Below are 23644 nucleotides of genomic sequence, written 5' to 3'. Positions count from 1 at the left end.
ATGTGATATTTTGCGATCTTTTGGGGTTGATTTGAGGTTAATTTGACTTAGTTATGAAAAATATAGCATTAGCTTAGCAATCCGGACCAGCCAAAATCAGCATAATGGTGCTTTCCCGCCATCTGGTGGCGAATCGAGAGAATACATTTGCAATGAATGAAAAAAAAAAAACATCTCTTCAATCCACCAGATCTTTCTTGTATGTTAAAACGATGAATTAAAAATATGCCAATTTGTTACCCAAACAAAAAAATTGGGACTGGTAGTCCAAGGGTTAATAAATGTTACGCTTAACTGGGTTGCGCCATCTTGACCGTCGTGCCCATATACCCACTCTATCCGTTTCTTTCAATCGCCTGTATCTTCTATTTCCTGACACAGATGGCTTTTTTTGGTCAAAACAAGGTTTATTCCACGGCCCAGAGCCGACAAATGTGTGCGCGCGACGTGTGCGTGTGTGTACTGTGTGTGTGTGTGTGTGTGTGTGTGTATGTGTGTGTGCGTGCGTGCGCATGCTTTGACATTGCTAAATGTCATTTCCAGGCATCAGCCAGCCCTCACAGGTGTCTTCAAAGCCATCAGACAGAGCGCTGTGGCCTCTGGGGTGACATTTACAATTACAACCAAAAGGCTTCTCATCCCTTTGTGGCCTCACAGAATCCACGCCTTGTCACCTTGTGAAATGTGCCAACTATAATGTTGTGGCCCAAAATAGGGACGCCATTAATATAGTGGTTGCAACTGTATTGATTGATTGCCTGAGTCCAATGGTGGGAGTTCTGCTCTGGTTTTGGTGAAATATTAAGTAGTTCCGGTCATTTTGTGGGGGGGCATAGGGGGATATGCATTGAAAGTAAATGAATCCACGAAACTAATGCCATTTGTATTGTTCAAAGTTGAACGAAAGTTGCGCTAATATTTTAGAAATAGGTCAACAATAAAAATGACGATAGTTTTGTGGATTAATTTACATTTAACCCATTGATGCCTGAGGCCGAATCTGGGAACGCCTTCTAGGGCCTGACCTAAGGTTTCTGAAAACCTTCAAATTCTGATGATTTTCTTTTAAATAGTTATGTTGCTACATGTATAGCAATAGCTGATGAGACACAGAGCGCGCTGTCATCAAGGGTAGAACAACGTATACGTTGCACCAGGCGTCAATGGGTTAATAAGTGACCCCCAGTGCCCCCCACAAAATGACCGAACTACTTAATATTCACCAAAACCAGAGCAGAACTCCCACCACAAAACACAGGCAATCAATTAATACAGTTGCAACCACTATATTAATGGCAAGTATTTCATACAACTTAAGTTCAAAAATTGTGAACTATCTCAGAGATGTATTTGTTATTCAGTGTTACACAGCTCTATATTCCGATAAAATAGGCTACTATTAAAATATTACATGATTAAAGTAATCGTTGCCATAATGGTGTTTGTTCTAACTAACGGAGATCAATCTCCAGCTCTAAACAGATAAATGCATTTCCAGGTCGGATTTATCAGTTCCATTCAATCCGAAGAGAAAAACCCAGGAAACGGGACAAAATGGCCTGGGCCATGGCTTTATCCCATTCTGACCGGGCACCCATTTTGGTGTTAGCATCATGTCGTGCTTTAGATATTGAAAAATAGCAGATCTACAAGCTCATATCGCGCCACCGAGTGGCGCGATACGAGCTTGTAGGTCTGCTATTTTTGAAAAATCGAAGAACGACTGACATTTTTTTGAATCTGATCTCAGGTCAGAATGGGTCAATCAGACCAATGTGTGTCCAGTGGAAACCTCGTATGAATCTGATCTCAGGTCAGAATGGGTTAATGCATGTCTTCCCCCCCCCCATCTCTCTCCCCATTCAGTATTTTAGCTGTGACGTGAGCGCCCCCTCCTGAGATACTTCCGGGTCCTACTTTTGTGTCGCTTTTGTGTCCCCATGGAGTTATACTGTGACGCTCCATCGGACTAAATCTGAGACGAAAACAACCACGAAAGTCTCATTTTACTGCTTTCCTCGCAACAACAAAGCTGCGCTGCTCTCCAAAATCTGGCTGTGACAGGCCGTCTGCCCCACATGGAATACTATCGCCATTTTATTTGATTGTGTCAACTAAATCCTCATTAATGCAAACTAGATTCAACATACTCAAGCCTGCACACATTGTAAATATCCCCCGAAATATTTTACCGAGCAAATGGACTGTTGCCACCTTCAATAATAATGATAATAATAGTCTTTATTGTGTCCACATCATATATTTTTGTTGTCATGGACACTTGCACAAAACATTAATAATTCTACTCGAGTTGGAAGCATTAAGACCCATTTTAACCCTCTATGGCTTCCTTTCTGAAAAATAACGTCAATTTAAAAAGATTCACACGTTTAGATATTCTATTTTACAATGGGATGCGGACGGGAGCTGGTGCCACTTGGACCCGGACGTAACGTAGCACTACAAAATGACGTCGGACTTAAATACTGAATTCCCTCCATAAAGGCGAAAGCCACAGAAAACATTAAAAAAAAGAAGGATACAGGACAAACAACTGAAATTGGCAGTAATGAAAGAGTAGAAATGTTTCGAATTGTAACCACTATAACAATTGAAGCATGTGATGGAGAAATGCGACATCACAAGTAACCCCTATAAAAACCAGGCCTCTTTCCTCTCCGCATCAGGCTCCAAAGAAGACTTCTCTCTCCCTTGTCCAATCAATCAACCAAAGCCCAGACACACCGCTCAACCAGACTCTTCTCAATCATCATCAACAACAGCAACACAAAAGGATGGACGACCAGGCCTTCAAAGCCATTTCTTCCCCCCCCCCCCCCCCCCCCACCTCTGAATACGAAAAATAAAATAAAAATCACTTTAAATTAAAAGATAACATTGCATTGATTTATTCATTATTATATTATCGTCTCTGTCGGGGTGGAAAAACCTCGCATGTCCAAAAACGTTACTTTTCAGCATTAAAAGTCAAAAGCAATCAACGTCAACGGATGGACTAGTTCGAAACACGAAGCCTCTTTGCGCCATATGCCACGTTTCGAGCTTGCCGATCTGCTTCTTTTGATGCTTTCGCGCTGCAGTGTGATCAAGTAGGGCGTTCATTTACACCCAAAAAACGCCAAAGACTAACTACGGGAGATAGGAGGTTTCTGCGTGATGACAGCGATAATCATTTCCCATGCAGGCATCTGGACCGGCGGTGACAAAACAGATGATGGGATTTGCACACAGGGGCGAACAAGTGAGCGGAATGTTAACCCATTCTGACCCGAGATCAGATTCATAAGGAGGTTTCCACTGGACACACACTGGGTCTGATGAACCCATTCTGACCCGAGATCAGATTCTAAAAAATGTCAGTCGCTCTTCGATTTTTCAAAAATAGCAGACCTACAAGCTCGTAGCGCGCCACTCGGTGGCGCGCTACGAGCTTGTAGATCTGCTATTTTTCAATAGCTAAAGAATAACATGATGCCGACACCAAAATGGGTTCCCGTTCAGAACGGGTTAATACGCCGAGTCCCATCTGCACGCATTAATCTTTATTGAACTATAATTTTGCGGATGGCCAGGAGTCTCTGTGACACAGCAGCTATCAGTCATGTTTTATTTTCATATATCAATTAACCCATTCTGAACGGGCACCCATTTTGGTGTCAGCATCATGTTATGCTTTAGCTATTTAAAAATAGCAGATCTACAAGCTCATATCGCGCCACCGAGTGGCGCGATACGAGCTTGTAGGTCTGCTATTTTTGAAAAATCGAAGAGCGACTGACATTTTTAGAATCTGATCTCAGGTCAGAATGGGTTAATCAGACCCAGTGTGTGTCCAGTGGAAACCTCGTATGAATCTGATCTCAGGTCAGAATGGGTTAAGAAAAAGCGGCCTTTTATGATTATCAATGTCAAGGGGAAAATCGTTGGCGGGAGCCATCATATTCTTATTGATGATTGCCGGTCATCAAAGGTGGACAGGCTCTGGTACTCTGAGTCAAAGTACAGTATATACTCAAATTCTACTCGACTATTAAGTGAAAGTCGCTCTGTCAAATGTGTACTTGAGTTAAATGCAATTAAGTACTTGCTTTAAAGCGCAAATAACATGCATTTTAAAACTGCTTTTAATATTTAATATCATATTGTCTATGTCCCTCAAAGTTATTTCTAATGGTTTGAGCCTCAATCACCACTCTGATATAACCAGGCCTTGTCATTTATTTCTGGACTTTCAAAGCAGTTTTAGCTGTAGTACCACAATGTCCTGAGGTGGTGGGGGTGCTGATATGCAGATTATTTAATATTTGAGTCATTATAATACTGATGCTAGATAAAACCAGGCTTGTTTCCATTCCATGCCAGCTTGGAAAATCAACAATGGTGGACATTGTAAACAAAGTGGAAATGCAAATTTGGAACTGAAGACTGAAGAAGAGGAGGAATTATACAAAGTAGGGTGACATTGAGGACATCACGATGAGACCAAAATCAGTCGAGCTGTTTCTGAGAGCAATTTCCATTAAAACACCCGTATGACATGAAAGACTGATTGTTCAAAATTGGTTATTTGTGGGGATAGAAAACACATATGGAAACCCCAAAAACACAAAAGAAATTGAAAAGGTTGAATTTTATGTTATAGGTCCTTTAAAACATTTGAAGCTCTAATTGAAATAGGGCTTAGATGGTTAATTCATATGGTATTTTTCCCTTCCTAGAAATGTAGTTTGGCCTTTTTGTGTGGAGTTTGCATGTTTCTCCCCGTGTACCCTCACATAAAAAACATGCAGTAATCCTGGTCTCTATACTGCCTCCCCCTGGAGCCGGGGCAACTGATGGAGGGGAAGAAGGAACTGGTTGGAATAACGTGTTCCTCCAACTCCCCACTGTCAGGTGATAAGAAGCGGCCGCCTGCTCACTCCTCACATGCATTCAAGGAAGCATGAGCTCAGTTCGGGACTCTCCCCAGGTTGGCAGAGGTTGAGTATCGCCCAGGATTACAGTTTAGGCAATTGGCACGCCACCGGGTGAAAAGTTGGTTACAAAATCGTGGGATAAAAATGTTGAAATTAGAAATATACTATTAGCCAAAAGTATATTTGTCTTTGAAATGCAGTGGAGTGAAAGGCACAAGTATCCAACAATACACATACTGGTACTCAAAGTACTAAGCATAAAAAGTCATCACATTCAACTTGAAATGGACACTTGCAGCTACGGATGGCCTGGCAACATCAATTTGATTTGAGGAGATTGAAATGATTGCCTTTCACCTAAACTTGGCAACCAACTCCAGTGATGTTGCTTAAGCCATGCACTGAAGTGAATTTCGCATAAACATCAAGCCCTCGTTTCAATCTCCTGGCCCTCTATAAATCTTTCAATACTCATCTCTTTTTTTTTGTTTTCTACCATTCACTTCTAATCATATCTACCTGTACATATTCTAATTATTCTATCCTTCTGGAGATAGAACATGCATGTATAGAACCTGTCAGCACCACTGGCCTTAAACGTGTAAACTGTGAAGTTGTTGCTAGTAGCAGTGTTGTTTTCGTCGACTAAAACTATGACGAAAAATGTTCGTCGACTACCTTTTTTCACTGACAAAAACTAATGGAAACTAAATGAAAACTAAGCTACGATGACTAAAACTAAGACTAAATATACTGAGAATTTCGTCGACAAATAAAAACTAGACTAAAATGTTAGGAAGGGACTATTGGACAAGAGATCCAGTATAAGTCATTTTACACTTGGTTGCATGCTGAAAATAGCTGATCTACAAGCTCACAACGCGTCGCAAAGCTTGTAGATCGGCTATTTTCAGCAAGTGTAAAAACACTCATTACGACGGCATCAAGACCCGCCCAAATACATTTTAGTCGACTAAATCAACTGTAGATTTAGTCGACAAAAATCTTATGACATTTAGACTAACACTAAGACATTCCAGGTGACTAAAATGCGACTAAAACTAAATTAAGTTTCAGTCCAAAGACTATGACTAAAACTAAAATTGAAATTTGCTGCCAAAAACAACACTGGCTAGTAGGAATATACACAGAAGCAACCCGGGAGGAAGTGGACTAAGAAAGGGGAGGAGCCAAACCGAGTTCCGGTTTTACAACAACAACAAAAAGACCCCAGAAGCAAAAACAAAGTTTGGAATCATAATCAAAAAATGTTTTCACTTAGCCATGAACTGTAACGCAATAACTCATGAAACTCGAGAGAAAAAGAAAAAAAAATCCCTTTTTTTTTTTTACTTGACTAAAATGACCGTGTCTCGTTTTCAATCGTCTCTTTCTTTGGAAGACGTGCGTTACAGATATGGACATATCCTCTCTACATAACCCATTCTGACCTGAGATCAGATTCATACGAGGTTTCCACTGGACACACACTGGTCTGATTAACCCATTCTGACCTGAGATCAGATTCTAAAAACGTCAGTCGTTCTTCGATTTTTCAAAAATAGCAGACCTACAAGCTCGTAGCGCGCCACTCGGTGGCGCGCTACGAGCTTGTAGATCTGATATTTTTCAAGAGCTAAAGCATAACATGATGCCAACACCAAAATGGGTGCCCGTTCAGAATGGGATAACTCCCCCTTCCGAGTGTATAGTAGTAGCAGTCAAAGGTAAAAGCAGGACATGCATTAGTATCAGGTTGTTGCGATCAGAGATTTGGTGGAACAGATTGTATTGATTACTCTGAGATCTGTGTACATCTCCGGTGTCGAGGGGCTGGCTTTATCGGGCCGAAGGAGGCGAAGTAATGAGTAATGTTTCTATCTCCCAGAGTATCCGCTCATATAATATCATATCCCATTTCGGCGGCCGTATCAGGTGTCAAGGCGATGTGTATCGCTGCTGTCGGGGGGGGGGAAACCTTGTATGTCCGTACTTCAACTTTATCATCCTCTCTGTCGGGGGTAGAAACCTCATATGTCCAAAATTAACTGTTGCTTTTTCCAGGATTAAAAAAAAAAAAAAACAGCAAAAAAAAAAAAAAAAAACCTTGAGCTTGTGGATCTGCTACTTTGGTGCTTTTGTGTGACACTGTGGCATATGCACAAGTATGGCGTTAATTTACTAAATACAACTTTGGTGAATCCATGCCTTCATTCATCACACAACAGTGTTGTGCAAACATAGCGAAAATGGACGATCTACAAGGCTCACGACATGGCGCGTGATGTGATGCGTTGTTGTGAGCTTGTAGATCAGTTTACTCGTTCGGTTATACTCGTTACAAAAAAAACTCGTGAAAACAAAAGTATTAAGAGCTTATAGTTGTGACTAAATAACTACACCGGATCCATTCGAAGACACAGGTTGCTTTTGTGGGGAAAAGTGACAATCTTGGAACCCATTCTGAACGGGAACCCATTTTGGTGTCGGCATCATGTCATGCTTTAGCTATTGAAAAACAGCAGATCTACAAGCTCATAGCGCGCCACCGAGTGGCGCGCTACGAGCTTGTAGGTCTGCTATTTTTTTTTGAAAAATCGAAAGAACGACTGACATTTTTTTTTTAATCTGATCTCAGGTCAGAATGGGTTAATATCAGACCAGCGTGTGTCCAGTGGAAACCTCGTGTGAATCTGATCTCAGGTCAGAATGGGATAATATAAGGTTTCCTTCCCCGGTGACGGCGGCAGTGGCGGGTGTTTGATGTGCGGCGGGGACTTACTTCTCGGCGCCGTGACGCCCAGCAGGTCTGCTTGATCTTCCACACCACGGCGGCCACCAGCAGCAGTGACAGGAAACAGCTGGAGAGGAAAAAGAAAAAGAGCAAAATCCAATAAACGACGGTTCACTTCCCATCGCTCGGCCGCCTGCAGGCATAGATGGTACGCGCGTACACATCTAGGAAAAGAGAGGAGGTGTCGACGGCTCATTTCATTTGTTCTTGGCGTCCTATAAGCCTACAGGCTACAGACGATAGCTTATACGCACCAAGAAAATAACACAGGTGTCAACTAAGTGTAATGTACTCACATACTGTATTTTCTATTACTTTTGAAAGTTGGGGAGTATTTCCAACTAGCAGTAGGGCATAGCAGAGGTGGCCATTTTCTGGCGCTGTCGTCCCTGAACCCCAGTCATCTTTCCCATAGAGCAGTGGTTTTCAACCAGTGGTCCGGGGGACCACCAGTGGTCCTTGAGGGGGTTCCAGCCAGGTGGTCCCCAGCTAAATGAGTGTTTTTTTGGGGGGCTTGTTTCTAAAGTGTACAGTACTTGCTTATTTGGGCTTGCTTCCTAATGTTGTTTAAACCAGTGGTTCCCACATTTCTTAACGTCCAGGAACCCCAGATTAATATGTAATTGTAATTTAAATGTACTCTCAATATTTCTTTGAAATAACATAACCTCACAACGTGTCGCTGTGAGCTTGTAGATCTGCCCATGTAAAAACATTTTAGCTTGTTTTCATAGACCTGGCCGTTTGTTTCTCTTCTGGAGGAACGGCGAGAGGAAGTTATGCACACACAAGTTATGTTATCCACACTTTTCCTGGTGCTGTGTGTGCTCCAGTTCCTGTTGATTTCATTGGATATCATTGGTCATCTGACCAGTTTCATTGGCTTTCATTGGATCAAATCGACAGGAACTGGAGCACACACAGCCCAGGGAAAGTGTGGATACGCAAAAGGCAAAAAGGCTCATGGGACACTGGAAACAGGTGGATACGTGTTACTTCTACTCCACTACATCTCAAGGCACTTTTTACTCCACCACAATTATTCGAAAAGATGTCGCATGTCGATGTGGTGACAGCTGAACACAATGAGAATGGAACACAAGGACAATGGGTCACTAATAGAAAACAAATCACAATTTCAAAGCAAAGTAAAAAAGTAGAAACCTTTTTAGAAAACAGCCGACTGTAAGTGGTGGATTAAAATGTAAAATGTTTCCCCCAAAATGTAGTGTACTTAAATACAGCACTTGAGTTTTGCGAGCTGGACATAGCTGGCATAATCTAATGGACTACTTTCATTGACTGACTGCCAATGACGTGTTTCACGTGTGTCAAAAAAGTCTTTGATCGTTGGTACCGGATCGTTGGTAATGAGTGAGCCATTTGTTGAGCATTTGTAAAAAGTTCCGTGGTAATTTACCACTTTACCACTGCGTCACACGGGCACACTAAGATACATGTACTAGTCAGATTGCATAAACGCACTACCATATATGTTGATTAAACCAATGTTATTCAATAAAACAAGTCTCAGGTAATAATATTCAGAGATGTATTATGCTAATTCTCCTCTGTCGCACAAAACTTCTGCTTCAAAAAGGGGGAGAATGTGTCAAATTACAGAGGATAATACATTCATAGGCTGTGAATGTCCAGCTGATTGTGTCAATTAATAGCCCGCTGGGTGAATCATTTACAAAAGGAAATTCAGCATGATCCAAACGCTCTGGTGTTAAAACTATGATTGATAGGGAGATCCTAGTCCATTAACCCAGTGACAGACGGTTATGATCATGACGTTTTCTTCTTTTACCACATTTTTCACATGGAGCGAATTGCCTAAGCTCAGCTGTAACCCTGGCATGGACGCTACTCTTCCTGCCGCTTCTTGTCACCTGACAGGGGGGGGGGGGTTTCCACGCTAGGAGGTAGCACGTGGAAGGAATTCACGTTATTCCAACCAGTTCCTTTAACCTAAATCAGGTGCTTCCGGCTGACCAGGGGGAGTCAGTATAGGGACCAATTACTGCATGTTTTGTTGAGGGTACCTACCCTAGGCCCACAGGGAGAACAAAGTCATCGACTCCTCACAGAAAGGCCATTTGCGCCAACCCCAGCTAGGGTATGGGCACTGATGACGCGGAGGAGAGAACACACCCCCAGCACCCCTGGTGGGACTCAAACTCAGGACCTAGCTGTGAAGCGACAGCGCTACCGACATGCTAACATACTTCCCCCTACCATGATTGTGACATGTTAAAGCAACTTTCTGGTACAGTAGCTACCCTGCCTCGTCTGATTCATGCTTTTAGAGATTAACTTCTGTAAAAGAGACCCCTGTTGTTGTCGTCTTGGGGGGAAAAATTAATAAAATAAAAAGGGTTAGCATAACATTATGCTCATTTTAAGTGGTGTATGTAACTTTTTTTAAATAAAGTAAAATGTAATTTTGTCCAATGTGTATGGTAGAGTGTGCTAATGCAATACAACGTATACTATTGGGGTGGTTCTATTTCGTCTCCCTGCTCTACTATTGAGACATTTAGATCATGTGAAAGCTAATGTCTGACCTAGACACAGAGACATTTAGATCATGTGAAAGCTAATGTCTGACCTAGACACGGGATCCGACACCAATTTTGACCTGATGGTCAAGATTCATCAAGCAGGCATGCTCTATAAGCTTAATGGAAACAATGTCAGCTTTTGAGAAGGAAACGGGGTTAAAAACCAGTGTAGGAAGAGGAAAGTCATGGGCAAAAGGTATGCCCATTTTATTTAGCAATATAATGAATATATAGCAAGATATTTATTGTCAAGCGATATTTTCAAAATGGCGAGGGTGAATTATTTAGCAGGAAAAATAAATCGTCATTCTATCTCTCCGCTGTTTCCCCTTGAATCCTGACAACATGACACATTAGAGTGCAGGAAATGAAAACACACAACTCAACTGTTTGACAGACAGACAAATAAATAATAGTAGAGAGAGAGAGAGAGAGAGAGAGAGAGAGAGAGAGAGAGAGCATCAATAATCCGTCTGTGTGATAAACATCTTCCCAGAGTGAAATTAATTTCGGCTGCGTATACCCCCAGACGATGGCAGACGGTTTTGTATTTTCTAAATGATTTGCAAAAAGAACCCCTCCGACGCGAGTAGAGATAGCGGTGAATGGGGTTATGGGAGTTGGAATGAGTTAATTATTGTTAAACCTCATATCTCCAACGTTTACATTTTTGTAAATTAACGAACTTCTCCATCACACAAGAGTGTCGCACAAAAGTAGCAAAAATAGCTGATCCACAAGCTCACGACGCCTTGCAACATGGCTATTTTCACCGTTTTGGTCATTGTTTTTCAAAATAACAAATATAGGAATGGATTTGGACATACAAGTTTTCCACCCGACATCAAAACTACTAGCATGTTGTTAACAGTAAACAGGTTCTGTATGGCTGGCTGCTGTCACTGCTGTTCATATGAAAAAGATGATATCATTTATAATGAAAATGATTTTCAACCCCCTGAAGGGAAATTCCACTTCTTCAAGGAGACTCTCGCCCAATGCTTACTGCGTGCGTGCGTGCGTGCGTGCGTGCGTATCTATGTTTGTGTGTGCTGGATCTGTACATCTACCGCATATCAATATTATTGACATAGTGATGCAATCGCTGTTACATTACTCTTTCATATCACACAGCTCCAATCAAGACTGGCCAACTGTAAACCATCAGTGTAGCAAGTAGTAACCGTATAATAATGTATTTATTATGGAAGTAAAGAAACAAGAAATATGACAGATGGCCATTAGTACTGTTAGTGTTTGTGAGAGACTCTCATAATGTTTCACTTTCTAGAGGCTGCGTGGGGGTGATCAAACACACCATCACCAGTCTTCACACACACACACACACACACACACACACACACACACACACACTACTTGTGTGTCCTATACTTGTGAGGACATCAACGTTTTAGGACAGCGATTTGATTAATGCAATTTTTAACTGAGCCCAAAGCCAAAACTAGCCGATCGATGAGATCACAACAGTGCGATCCGTTGTGAGCTTGTAGACCTGCTATTTACGGTGTGAGCTTGTAGACCTGCTATTTACGGTGTGAGCTTGTAGACCTGCTATTTACGGTGTGAGCTTGTAGACCTGATATTTACGGTGTGAGCTTGTAGACCTGATATTTACGGTGTGCCACACCAGCACGCAACTCAATATGAACCAGACAGTATGTCCAGTGACACACTGGTTCACAGCCCCTACACTGAACACAGTATTTCTATTCAGTGATATTTCTGTAAAAAAAAAGCCCCTTTTAAAGTCTGTGAGAAGAGAAATAAAATGATACCAATGCGATAAATATGTATTAGGAACATTTTGAACAATCTGTATGTTAGAGTATGCTAATTAACCCATTCTGAACGGAACGCATTTTGGTATTAGCATCATGTTGTGCTTTAGCTATTGAAAAATAGCAGATCTACAAGCTCGTAGCGCGCCACCGAGTGGCGCGCTACGAGCTTGTAGGTCTGCTATTTTTGAAAAATCAAAGAACTACTGACATTTTTAGAATCTGATCTCAGGTCAGAATGGGTTAATCAGACCAGTGTGTGTCCAGTGCAAACCTCGTATGAATCTGATCTCAGGTCAGAATGGGTTAACAAACACGTTAAACGCCAGGGGGTATTTATCTCCGTCCTTTTATTAATCTCCGTCCCGAGCGCTGGGCGTTGCCATTCGATAGGACGGAGGACTCCGTTTATGCCGCTCGGGGGTTCAAGGATATGCTCTGAATTCACCAAGAGGCATTTTAAAACGAGACCATGCAAGTCGGTGACATCGTGACGTCCATGATTATTGGAATCCTGGTGGCACTTGTCAGAGCATGAAGCACCTATTATCGCTAAAGGTCCATTTACATTTACTACTAAAGAGGAAGCAAGTGTGCTGAACAACAATGCATTCTACTCTGCTAGAGGTGACCCTGTTTTTTAACCAGCACTCACCGGCACTCACCGGCACTCACAAAATTGATCTTCTGGTTCTATTTATTTAACCAATTTTCAGCCTTTTTGTGAGGGTACCTACTACCTACCCTACGGGACACGGGGAGAACATGCAAACTCCACACAGAAAAGGCCAGGGCCGTAGGAACCACGGGGGTCCCCGGGGACACGTCCCCGGCGGGCCGCGGAGCGGCCCACTCGGGGCCGCGAACCGTTTTGGGCCGCCGGCCACGGGGAATAAAAAATCCTCAAATTGGGCAGGCACTTGGACCATGCGGCCGCCGCTGACTCGCTGTCAGTGTTGTGCGAGTGCGTGTGATTCTGCTATAGTGGAGATTTCAATGTATTTCTATGGGGGAACTTGGATAGGATTCAGGAAGTTGTTTATATGTTATGCCCAGTGCTGGTTAAAGCCGTGTATGTCTCGGGCAGGCTCATCAAAAAGGTAAGATTTGCACTAGGCTATTTCTGCTGTGCAGACCCGTTTTTACCCGAAAATAACGACTTCATAACCGCAAATACCCGATTTTTTTCCGCACGGGCGCTTCGCGCCCGTGCGAATCGCCCCACATGCACGGGCGCTTCGCGCCCGTGCATGTGGGCCGGTTCGGATTCGTCCCCCCCATCTGTGAAGTGCCGGATACGGCGCTGGAAAAGGCCCTTTCGCCAACCCCGCCTCGGGTATGGGCACTGATGGCACGGAGGAGAGGAACACGCCGACCAGCGCCCCAAGCGGGAATCGAACCCAGGACCTTCTAGGTGTGAGTGCGACAGCACTACCGACTGTGCCACCGTGCCACCCTCAGAAATTGGCTTTCAATGTGGGAGACCGACGTTTGAATCCCTGGAAGGGGGAGGGGAGGTAGCAGAACCTCTGCCTGATGACCAAAAGCCTACTATCTCCCCCGAGCCAAGGGGAAGAGATTTGAGTTGTCCCTTGAATGGGCTACTGTATACACATGCCCCTTCCCTACTTCCTTCACAGGTGTTGCCAATGATACTAATGAAGGCTCTGTTCCATTCTGGTCAAACAGAGTCAGGGTGCTGCTATTGTGCATGTTGGCTTTAACACTGCTACACCAGTGGGCCTCAAGGTGTCAACAAAAGTATTTCGTTTCAGTTGACTGTACCATCGTCATGAGTTACAGCAGTGCAACTTTCATGGACAATACATTTACCGTATAGTTACTACAGCGCTTGGTGTGTCGCGTGTGACAGCCCTTTAATGCAGGTGAACCTGTCAACAGGAATCAGTTCAATGGAAGTGTAATTTATTTTAACCCATTCTGACCGGGCACCCATTTTGGTGTTGGCATCATGTTATGCTTTAGCTATTGAAAGATAGCAGATCTACAAGCTCATAGCGCGCCACCGAGTGGCGCGATACGAGCTTGTAGGTCTGCTATTTTTGAAAAATCGAATACACTTTTAGAATCTGATCTCAGGTCAGAATGGGTTAATTCAAAGATGGCGTCTTACCTGAAGAATGTCACAAAGAACTGGACCAGGTCCATGATGCTGTTGTGTTGAGAGAAGGCAATCTGTGGGACAAACACAAACCATGGTCCATGGGAATAATGATTAGATCATCAGAACTACAGGATGGACACAAACCCACATGAGATACTAGGGCTGTCAAAAAAAATCAATTCGAGTTAGAATCGCGATTCTAATGCCGTCCGATTCAGAATCGATTCTCATTTTCCAAAAATCGTTTTGTTTTTTTGTTTTTTTTTGCACAAATGTACCCCTGACAGGTACATTTGTGCAAAAAACAAAAAAAACAAACATGCACAGGTACTACCTGTGCATGCGATGCATTATGGCCTGGGTTTCTGCATAGTGCATTTACTACCAGCTAAGCTAAGCCTGCCAATTTTATTTATTTTACACCTGTTTTAATACTAATGTATTGTTCTGGTATTGAGTGAGAAGAGATTTTGTAACTTTTGTACTGGTTCAAATTTGTGCAAGCTAAATAAATGAGACATGTTCTTACTCTTGGATTTAACCTTTGTGTGTTTAAATCATTCAGTTGATAAAACCTTTACAATTATACAAGCTTTTTACTAAATGTACTCTGCTTTCATGCCAGAAGACTGGAGTAGATCATGCTAAAATTCTATTTAATTGTTTTTAATAAAAAACTGCTTTAGAATCGGAAAAAAATATTTTTTGAATCGAATCGTCACCCCAAGAATCGGAATCGAATCGAATCGTGGGACACCTAAAGATTCGCAGCCCTATGAGATACATTATTGTGCGATTAACTTGCAATTGAGGTCTCGAACCTCAACGTGACTGATGGTTAAATAAAGCTTGCGTTACATACCGTACACACTGCAACAATGTGACTTTTTGTCTGTTTTAACGGGGTCGACTTTTTGAAAGCATCAACTTGTACGAACGAGGCATGAGACTATATGAGAAAAGTTTTCGGATCATGTATTTGTCAGGGTTAGGGTTCCTAAAGGCATTTAATTGTGATGAATGATGATTACAACAGTGATCAAGTAATTGGACTCAAGGTTTTTGGTTCAAATGGCGAGAGAGAATGCAGAAGCATTTTCCAAAATTGTCAGAATGGAGAGAGAGAGAGAGAGAGAGAGAGAGAGAGGAGATTGGAAAAAGGGTAAACGCTTGGCTTTAAGCCCGGTGCGCGAAATATTGTGTTCCGCCAGAGCCCTGTGCGAGTGGTTAAGGGGTTAACGGGGGGTGCAGTGTCTATAGGTCAGATCTGCACTGAGAGCAGATTGGAGCAGCCAAAAGGTTTATAGTGGCCAGACCGGCTGCAGAAAGTGCTGTGACAGCTTCCGCCTGGTGGTGAGAGGATGGACGCATGCACTTAGCTGTGATGCCACACACAGCTCACAGAAGAGGCAACAGGCCCGTTTCGCAGGAAAGCGGAATAGACGACGCTCTCTCAATTAACCCGGTGAGACATTAAAGGTCTATTATGTCAATCCGGGAAAGCATTTTAGCTAGGTTTTTCAGAAAACTGTTAGGATTCAGAAGGCATTTTTGTTGCCGTCCATAGTTCTGAGAAGCGACATGTATGGTTTGACTGGTAGGGCCTACAGGGGGCGGTATTGCATGCAGTTGCTGTAGCGCACTGTGACGAAAAAGAGGGCTGAGCGAGAAGGCAAAGCTTAAGTTGCAAAGTCTATTGAGCAATCATCGTTCCTACTCTCACCTAGGGTCATGATGGTGTGGGTCCACTCATGACCGAAAGAATAAGGTCACGAATACAAGCGCCCCGAAATGAGTTTTCTTCGACGGGTGGCTGGCATCTCCCCCTTAAAGGGATTGTGACATTAAAAAAAAGGTTTTGGAATTGTTCTTGTTTTTTTTAGGTTTTCTAATCTCAATTGCACCCAAAAACATGAACTTTTAACATTCAGTAGATTTTCTGTGATCTGGGGTTTTCTGGCTCAAACAGGTGCTCTGATTTGCCGGCAGTAAGTGACATCACTTACTGCAAATCCCATATATCTCAATGGGATTTGCCAGCAGATGTCACTGTTTCACTGTGTTGCCTGTTTTCATTGTAGCTCAAAAGGCCCAAAAAACCCCAAAGAAAACTTCAGACCACAGAAAATCCACTGAATGTTCAAAGTTCAGGTTTTGTGGGTGTAATTGAGGTCATGAAACCTAAAAGAAAAAAGAAAAAGAAATGAAAATGAATGTCATAAAACCTTTAAAGATAGGGTAAGAGGTTCAGTCACGCGAGAGAGACTCGGGAGTAGTGTCGCTGCCTCTTCGCTTGGGAAAGGAGGCAGTGGTTCGGGCATCTGGTTAGGATGCCTCTCGGGAGTTTCCCTATATGGAGGCCCTCGAGGCACGTCCCACTGGGAGGAGACCCCCGGGGGCAGATCAAGGACCACGTCCCACTGGGAGGAGACCCCCGGGGCAGACCAAGGACCACGTCCCACTGGGAGGAGACCCCCGGGGGCAGACCAAGGACCACGTCCCACTGGGAGGAGACCCCCGGGGCAGACCAAGGACCACGTCCCACTGGGAGGAGACCCCCGGGGGCAGATCAAGGACCACGTCCCACTGGGAGGAGACCCCCGGGGCAGACCAAGGACCACGTCCCACTGGGAGGAGACCCCCGGGGCAGACCAAGGATCACGTCCCACTGGGAGGAGACCCCCGGGGGCAGACCAAGGATCACGTCCCACTGGGAGGAGACCCCCGGGGGCAGATCAAGGACCACGTCCCACTGGGAGGAGACCCCCGGGGCAGACCAAGGATCACGTCCCACTAGGAGGAGACCCCCGGGGGCAGATCAAGGCACAGTTGGAGGAAATGGATCGACTCACTGGCCATGATGGAACGCCTCGTGGATCCCCCAGGAGTTAGTTACTAATGTTGCTCAATCGTAAGCTACAACTGTACTACTGTGGGAAAAGACCTGTGCTGTCTCTACTAGTACTACGACGTGTGTGTGTGTGTGTGTGTGTGTGTGTCTCTGTGTGTGTGTGTGTGTGTGTGTGTGTGTGTGTCTCTGTGTGTGTGTGTGTGTGTGTGTCTCTGTGTGTGTGTGTGTACTTGATTGGGTTTTAGACTATAGTGTCATCCTATTTCAGAAAGCGTTGAAAACGGCTGATATAACACTGTAAGCAATGCGTCTGCAATGTGTGATTGCGGTGTCCATGCCAAGTAAATAAACGGAACACGACAACAACAAGTTTGCAGCCGACAGCGACGATAACCATCGGCGGTCTCAGAGTATCACCGTTCAGCCATCTCAACCAGATCTACCCCCCACCCTCCCTCTCTCTCTCTCCCTCTCTCCCTCTCTCCTCTCTCTCTCTCTCTCTCTCTCTCTCTCTCTCTCTCTCTCCCTCTCTCTCTCTCTCCAATGTAAACACGGACCAATGACAGAGACCTGATCCCCGCTACGTTACCGTGGACCATTTGATTTAAACCAGCCAGGCCTTTAGTCCATTGGTAAATAATTGACTCTGGTGCTGCCAGGAAATCTAATAGAGAAACTATTACTGCGGCCGCCTCCGCAGATGGAACGACCCCGGAGACGTCACACCCCCTCCCCGGGGGTTGACTCATGCACCGTGGTGTTGCCAGGTCTGCTTATTATAAATCGACTTTGGGGCTAGGACTTTGCTTTTAAATATTGGTTAGTTGAGGGTTGTGGCGTTTTTTTTTTGTGGGGGCTTGTTTCTAAAGTGTGTAGTTGCTTATTTTTTGGGCTCGTTTCCTAAATGTAAAGTTCAACCAGTGGTTCTCAAACATTTTCAAGTCAAGGACTCTCAAATGAATTTATAATTTGTCCCCCCCCCCCCCCCCCCGCCACCACCCCCCATACCAGATTTGTGTTGTTAAAATGTTATTATTATTAATAGAATAGCATTATCTACAAGCTCACGACACCTTCCACTCCGACACTTTGTGAGCTTGTTGATCTGCTATTTTCAAATAGCCAATGGCTATAAGTTGAGAGTGCTCATGTTGTGGCCTATAGACAAAGGTTGCTTTTTTTCTCTCGCAGAATCTGGCAGCGCCCCTCCCCACCTACACATGTAGGTGGGGAGGGGTTAATAGAAAGGAATGTGAGATCGATACCGGCCAGCGCAGGTTGTGTTGGCGTGAGCTATGTTTGCACCGCGACCGCCATATGAAGATAATTACAACGGCGGTTATTTCTTTTCCCATTACGTGCCGCACTTTTCATTAGAGGTACATCTGAGGGCGTTAATGGGGACGCCGTCTTTTAAAGTACCGAGGCCTTCAGGGTTCCTCTGGGTTTATAGCGGTATGCTGCTGGACACACAGTGGGCTTTCACGGCGGGATATCAATTTACAGTTTAGGCATTCAGCGGACACTCTTAATCCAGAGCGATTTACAGCAATGGAGGTAAACACAAGGTAATAAGAGTCTAAACAGTATAATATTCTTTGCGGCCTACTTCAATAGAAAATATTAAGAACAGACGGGAAGAGGATTTAGGAGAAGAAATCTCAGATGGTGATTGGGAAGATATTTGACGTCTTGTCCACTCTTCTTCCATTTGTGCGAGGCATGGGCTAATCCAATGCAAAATCATCCATCGTGTGCATTTCACTAAAGTTAGGTTATCCAAAATATATGGTGATATTGATCCCCTGTGTGATAGGTGTCGTTCGGCCCCTGCCACGTATATACATATGTTTTGGTCCTTCTTTGCGTAGGTATTGGACTAAGATCTTTGACACTATGTCGAGTAGTGTTAGGGTACCATTTGAACCAAATGTAATGACAGCTATTTTCGGAATCTCTTCCCCTGATCTGTTCCTGTCAAAATACGAAGCTCACTTGGTGGCGTTTACCACTCTCTTAGCTAGGCGTCTAATTCTGATGAAATGGAAGTCCTCTGCTCCCCCAACCCATCTCCACTGGATTAGAGATGTACTCCACTTTATTAAATTAGAAAAAATTAGATGTACCCTGAGAGGCTCGGTATCCAAATTTGAGGACACATGGGGCCCCTTCCTCGCACTAGTAAATGACTTGCAGTTTCAAGATATTCCAGATTGAATGCGTAACCCATTCTGACCGGGCACCCATTTTGGTGTCAGCATCATGTTATGCTTTAGCTATTGAAAAATAGCAGATCTACAAGCTCATATCGCGCCACCGAGTGGCGCGATACGAGCTTGTAGGTCTGCTATTTTTTGAAAAATCGAAGAACGACTGACATTTTTTAGAATCTGATCTCAGGTCAGAATGGGTTCATCAGACCAATGTGTGTCCGGCGGAAACCTCGTATGAATCTGATCTCAGGTCAGAATGGGTTAATCCTGGATTTGAGCATGCTAGATTCCCGACGCAGCTGGGTTGTTCAGTATATTTATTATTAGGAGCCATGCGTGGATGCACTGCCACGTCCATTGTGTTTTGAAAGGGTGACCAATGACCATGCCATGTTGTCTTGTCTTGTCTTGTCTTGTCGTAAGTTTGTCTTGTTTTTGTTTTAAAACTTGGTTCAGGTTATGTGGTTATCAATGTCGCTGCCATGTTAGCATAGGACTATGCAACTTTTTATTTTATTTGATGCTGCCACAATATTTTGTGTATGGTGGTCACAACATTTATATATGTACATGTTATTTCTTTGATATGTTCTGTATGGGTGTGTCACATATACTGTCATTTTGTTTGATTTACTGTATACCCTGAGTCTTGAATAAAAAAAACAGTGGAAAAAACAAACAAAAAACAGTATAATATAAAACAAAGAAAGCTATGATCTGTACATTTAAAGGTATATTCAGTGATTTCACTTAATTCAAATATCACTTCTTTTTTTGTTTTGTTGTGATAATCCTCCCTACTATAGAGTGTGCTGGCCATATAAGGAGTTCCTACCTGTCCCCAGTTAACCCCTGGGGGTCAAAAAACCGTAGGTTTCGTTTTTGACTCTCTATCCTGATTGGACGAAAGGCTGGGTCCCACAGCCAAAAACGAAACCTAAGGTTTTTTGAGTGAAATCACTGAATATACCTTTAAATTATCAACGCTAGAAAGACAGGTACACAAAATGAACGTGGCGTCGGTCTATGACATGCTATAGACGGGCCTTATATAGATGCCTTCATCAGTGAAACCGGGTGGACCTTTTTCAATCTGACTGCTTTTCCAGTCGCACTGTGACTGTGTGTGTGTGTGTGTGTGTGTGTGTGTGTGTGTGTGTGTGTGTGTGTGTGTGTGTGTGTGTGTGTGTGTCCCACGTGTGGAAAATCAAAAGTCAAATCTTCAAAACCTGTTGGTAGTTCTACGAGCTAAAAAATGCATTGCGATGTGTCGTGAGTTTGCAGATCGCCTTTCCCCATTCATCATATGACAAAGTGTACACATGGCTTTACCACATGAATAGGCCTGTCACAATTACATAATCGCCTAATCGCAATTGTTGGAGATAATCACAATAAACTATTTCCTCTATTTTGCCTATAATGGGAAAACGAACTCGTCGATTGGCTATTTTCTAGGGGGTCTTCAGAGTTACTACAGGGGATCCGCCAAATCTTTGTGTAATTGGGAACATTAGCCCCCCCCAAAAAAAGCAGATCTACAAGCTCACGGTTAAATAATGTAGGGGGAGGCCCTGCTTACTTACTCTTAGCTAAAGGTTCCTTGGCTTGAAACACGTTGAAGATGCCTGGTCTAGAGGTACAAGAGCATATAAACCCCCTGGAGGGACCCTGGTCATTGAATTAACCCATTCTGACCTGAGATCAGATTCATACGAGGTTTCCACTGGACACACACTGTTCTGATGAACCCATTCTGACCTGAGATCAGATTCTAAAAAATGTCAGTCGTTCTTCGATTTAAAAAACATTTGCAGACCTACAAGCTCGTATCGCGCCACTCGGTGGCGCGATATGAGCTTGTAGATCTGCTATTTTTCAATAGCTAAAGCATAACATGATGCTGACACCAAAATGGGTGCCCGGTCAGAATGGGTTCATGAGAACGAAAATACATCGCATGGATGCAACTGGGACGTATATATCCTCAGTGATGTATCCCAAGGTCATCGGGGGGTTTCGGGTCTCGCGAACAAAATGAGTTAAAAGGGATCTAATTTCATTTCCTCCTCACACTGCACTGTTTACACTCTCAACAAGAGAATCAACAAGAAAATAGTCAGAGGGATGAGCCAGCCTGGGAAGCAGGTGGCAAAGAGTAACAGGGTTCGTTTCCAGACTGGAGACATTTTAGGCTGTATGCTCACGCCGGTTATATAAACGAGCAGGCCCGGCGCCACTGGGGGTGCCAGAGGGGAGAGCAAATTCTGCTGTATTGTGTGTGTATAAGAAAATGTGCCCCCTCGCCATTTTCAACTGCTGCCCCTCAGTCATTTCATCCTGACCTGGAGCCAAAGCCTGTAAACGAGGTAATTATAGTTGTACATTTCTTTCTATTTTTATTTAAGTTTTCAAATTCAAATCTGGTTTAGTATCAACCCATTCAGACGCGTGGGAACGTCATAAATAATCCAACCGACGGATCCAAAGGACAATTGCACACACGCCCTAGCGCCTTTTCATTGATATCAAACGAGAGGAAAATATTCAGATTATTTTCTTTTTCGCTGATTGTGTTCATCGGAATAGGGAATGAAGTGGGGTTGTTTTGCGGCAGCTTTTGACACCACACATAGGAAGTTGAAGGCCAGTTGTGTGTGTGTGTGTGTGTGTGTGTGTGTGTGTGTGTGTGTGTGTGTGTGTGTGTGTGTGTGTGTGTGTGTGTGTTTCATTTTGCCCATCAAAAGCAATGTTTACAGATTCGCAACCTCTGGGCGGAAAATAGCCTTTTGACACTCTGGGGAGTAACAAAATTGTTTTCTCATTTATGCTGAGAAGTAAAACATCTTTCTTTATTTTTGGTGAGAAGCAATACATTTAAAAACAGGGACATACGGCAGTATTATTCAATGTGGCCCTCTGGAGTGAGAGTGGAAATATCTTGGCCCTATCCATCAAAGTTGCGTGCGATGTATTTTAATCCTGCTTCATCTATAGTAATGTGTCAGAGCTGTTGGGTGCTGCCTTTGGCAAAATGAATTTCCCCTCACGGGATCAGTGTTTACTTTGTCCGGCTACATGGAAACTAAGCTACGCACACTAAAACTATGACTAGATATATACTGACAACTTTGTCAAATAAAAACTAGACTAAAATGTATCGAGAGGAACTAGCAGATATAGTGTAGAACTAAGACTTGTGTGGCTGCACACGCGGGTGTGACTAAATCTTATACTGTTGAGTCAATTAACCCCATTCTGACCCGAGATCAGATTCATACGAGGTTTCCACTGGACACACACTGGTCTGATTAACCCCATTCTGACCTGAGATCAGATTCTAAAAAATGCCAGTCGTTCTTCGATTTTTCAAAAACAGCAGACCTACAAGCTCGTAGCGCGCCACTCTGTGGCGCGCTATGAGCTTGTAGATCTGCTATTTTTCAATAGCTAAAGCATAACACGATGCCGACACCAAAATGGGTTCCCGTTCAGAATGGGTTAAACTAGACTAAGAGTAAAACATTGCACATTACCAAAACTACATTGAACTTTATTCAAAAGACTGACAAACTAAATGTCAAAAGTATCACTCGACAAAAGGTCTCACATCACATCTTGTCTTATCTACGTTGGAACTCAAACCAAACGTCTGCATTGCTATATCCCACCTCAAACTGCCGTTGCTGTCCTGAAGGCCTCTAAATCTTTAAGAATAATGTCCCCCCCCCCTTCAATGTCAACATGGTGACCACACATCACCCTCAAAACGTTATTTCATGAAAGCCATCTTTGCCGAGGAGCAGTGTTTGTGTGCGCGTGTGTGTGTGTGTGTGTGTGTGTGTGTGCGTGCGTACGTTCATGCGTGCGTGCATCTTATTTTACGGCTCATGAGAGAGAGTAAAGTATGGATATTTTTTCCAACCTGTCAGGGTTTCATCATTGTTTTTAGCACACCTCCAGATAAGCGATGGCCGTGGTTATGTGCTTACAGAAGCGCTATAAACGCTGAAATGCGTTCTGCCTGCGGGAAAAAAAACAAACAGCTGCGTGCTACTGTGCTTACGGCCGGTTCATTACTGCATATTAATCCTGTGATTGTAAATAAATTGCATTAATGCAATACGGTCTATATCATAATTATTAACCCATTCTGACCTGAGATCAGATTCTATATAAACGTCTTCTACATCCTGACAGTTTTCTGATAAAGCTATGTTTCTATGCCGGCCTTTTCTTTTTCCGAATTTTCAAAAATAGCAGACCTACAAGCTCGTATCGCGCCACTCGGTGGCGCGATATGAGCTTGTAGATCTGCTATTTTTAAATAGCTAAAGCACGACATGATGCTAACACCA

General features: G+C 43.5%; 1 protein-coding gene across 2 annotated transcripts in view; it reads right to left on the bottom strand.

Moving 5' to 3' along the window:
• Positions 1 to 23644, bottom strand: part of atrnl1b (attractin-like 1b) — a 126720-nt gene that overhangs the window by 28725 nt on the left and 74351 nt on the right. For both annotated transcript variants that reach the window (XR_014570604.1, XM_083788005.1), the window contains exons 25-26: positions 14232 to 14293; positions 7720 to 7798 (exon numbers count right to left, since the gene is read on the bottom strand). Coding sequence is in view for 1 of the 2 variants with exons in the window: in XM_083788005.1 (XP_083644131.1) it covers positions 7720 to 7798; positions 14232 to 14293 (141 nt within the window). In the remaining variant the exon portion in view is untranslated. The remainder of the gene's footprint in view (positions 1 to 7719; positions 7799 to 14231; positions 14294 to 23644) is intronic.

Source organism: Protomyctophum parallelum (assembly GCF_964188405.1).
Source record: "Protomyctophum parallelum genome assembly, chromosome: 17".
Taxonomy (NCBI): Eukaryota; Metazoa; Chordata; class Actinopteri; order Myctophiformes; family Myctophidae; genus Protomyctophum; species Protomyctophum parallelum.
Note: the sequence above shows the minus strand (reverse complement) of the source record. Positions and strands in the feature narration are given on the sequence as shown.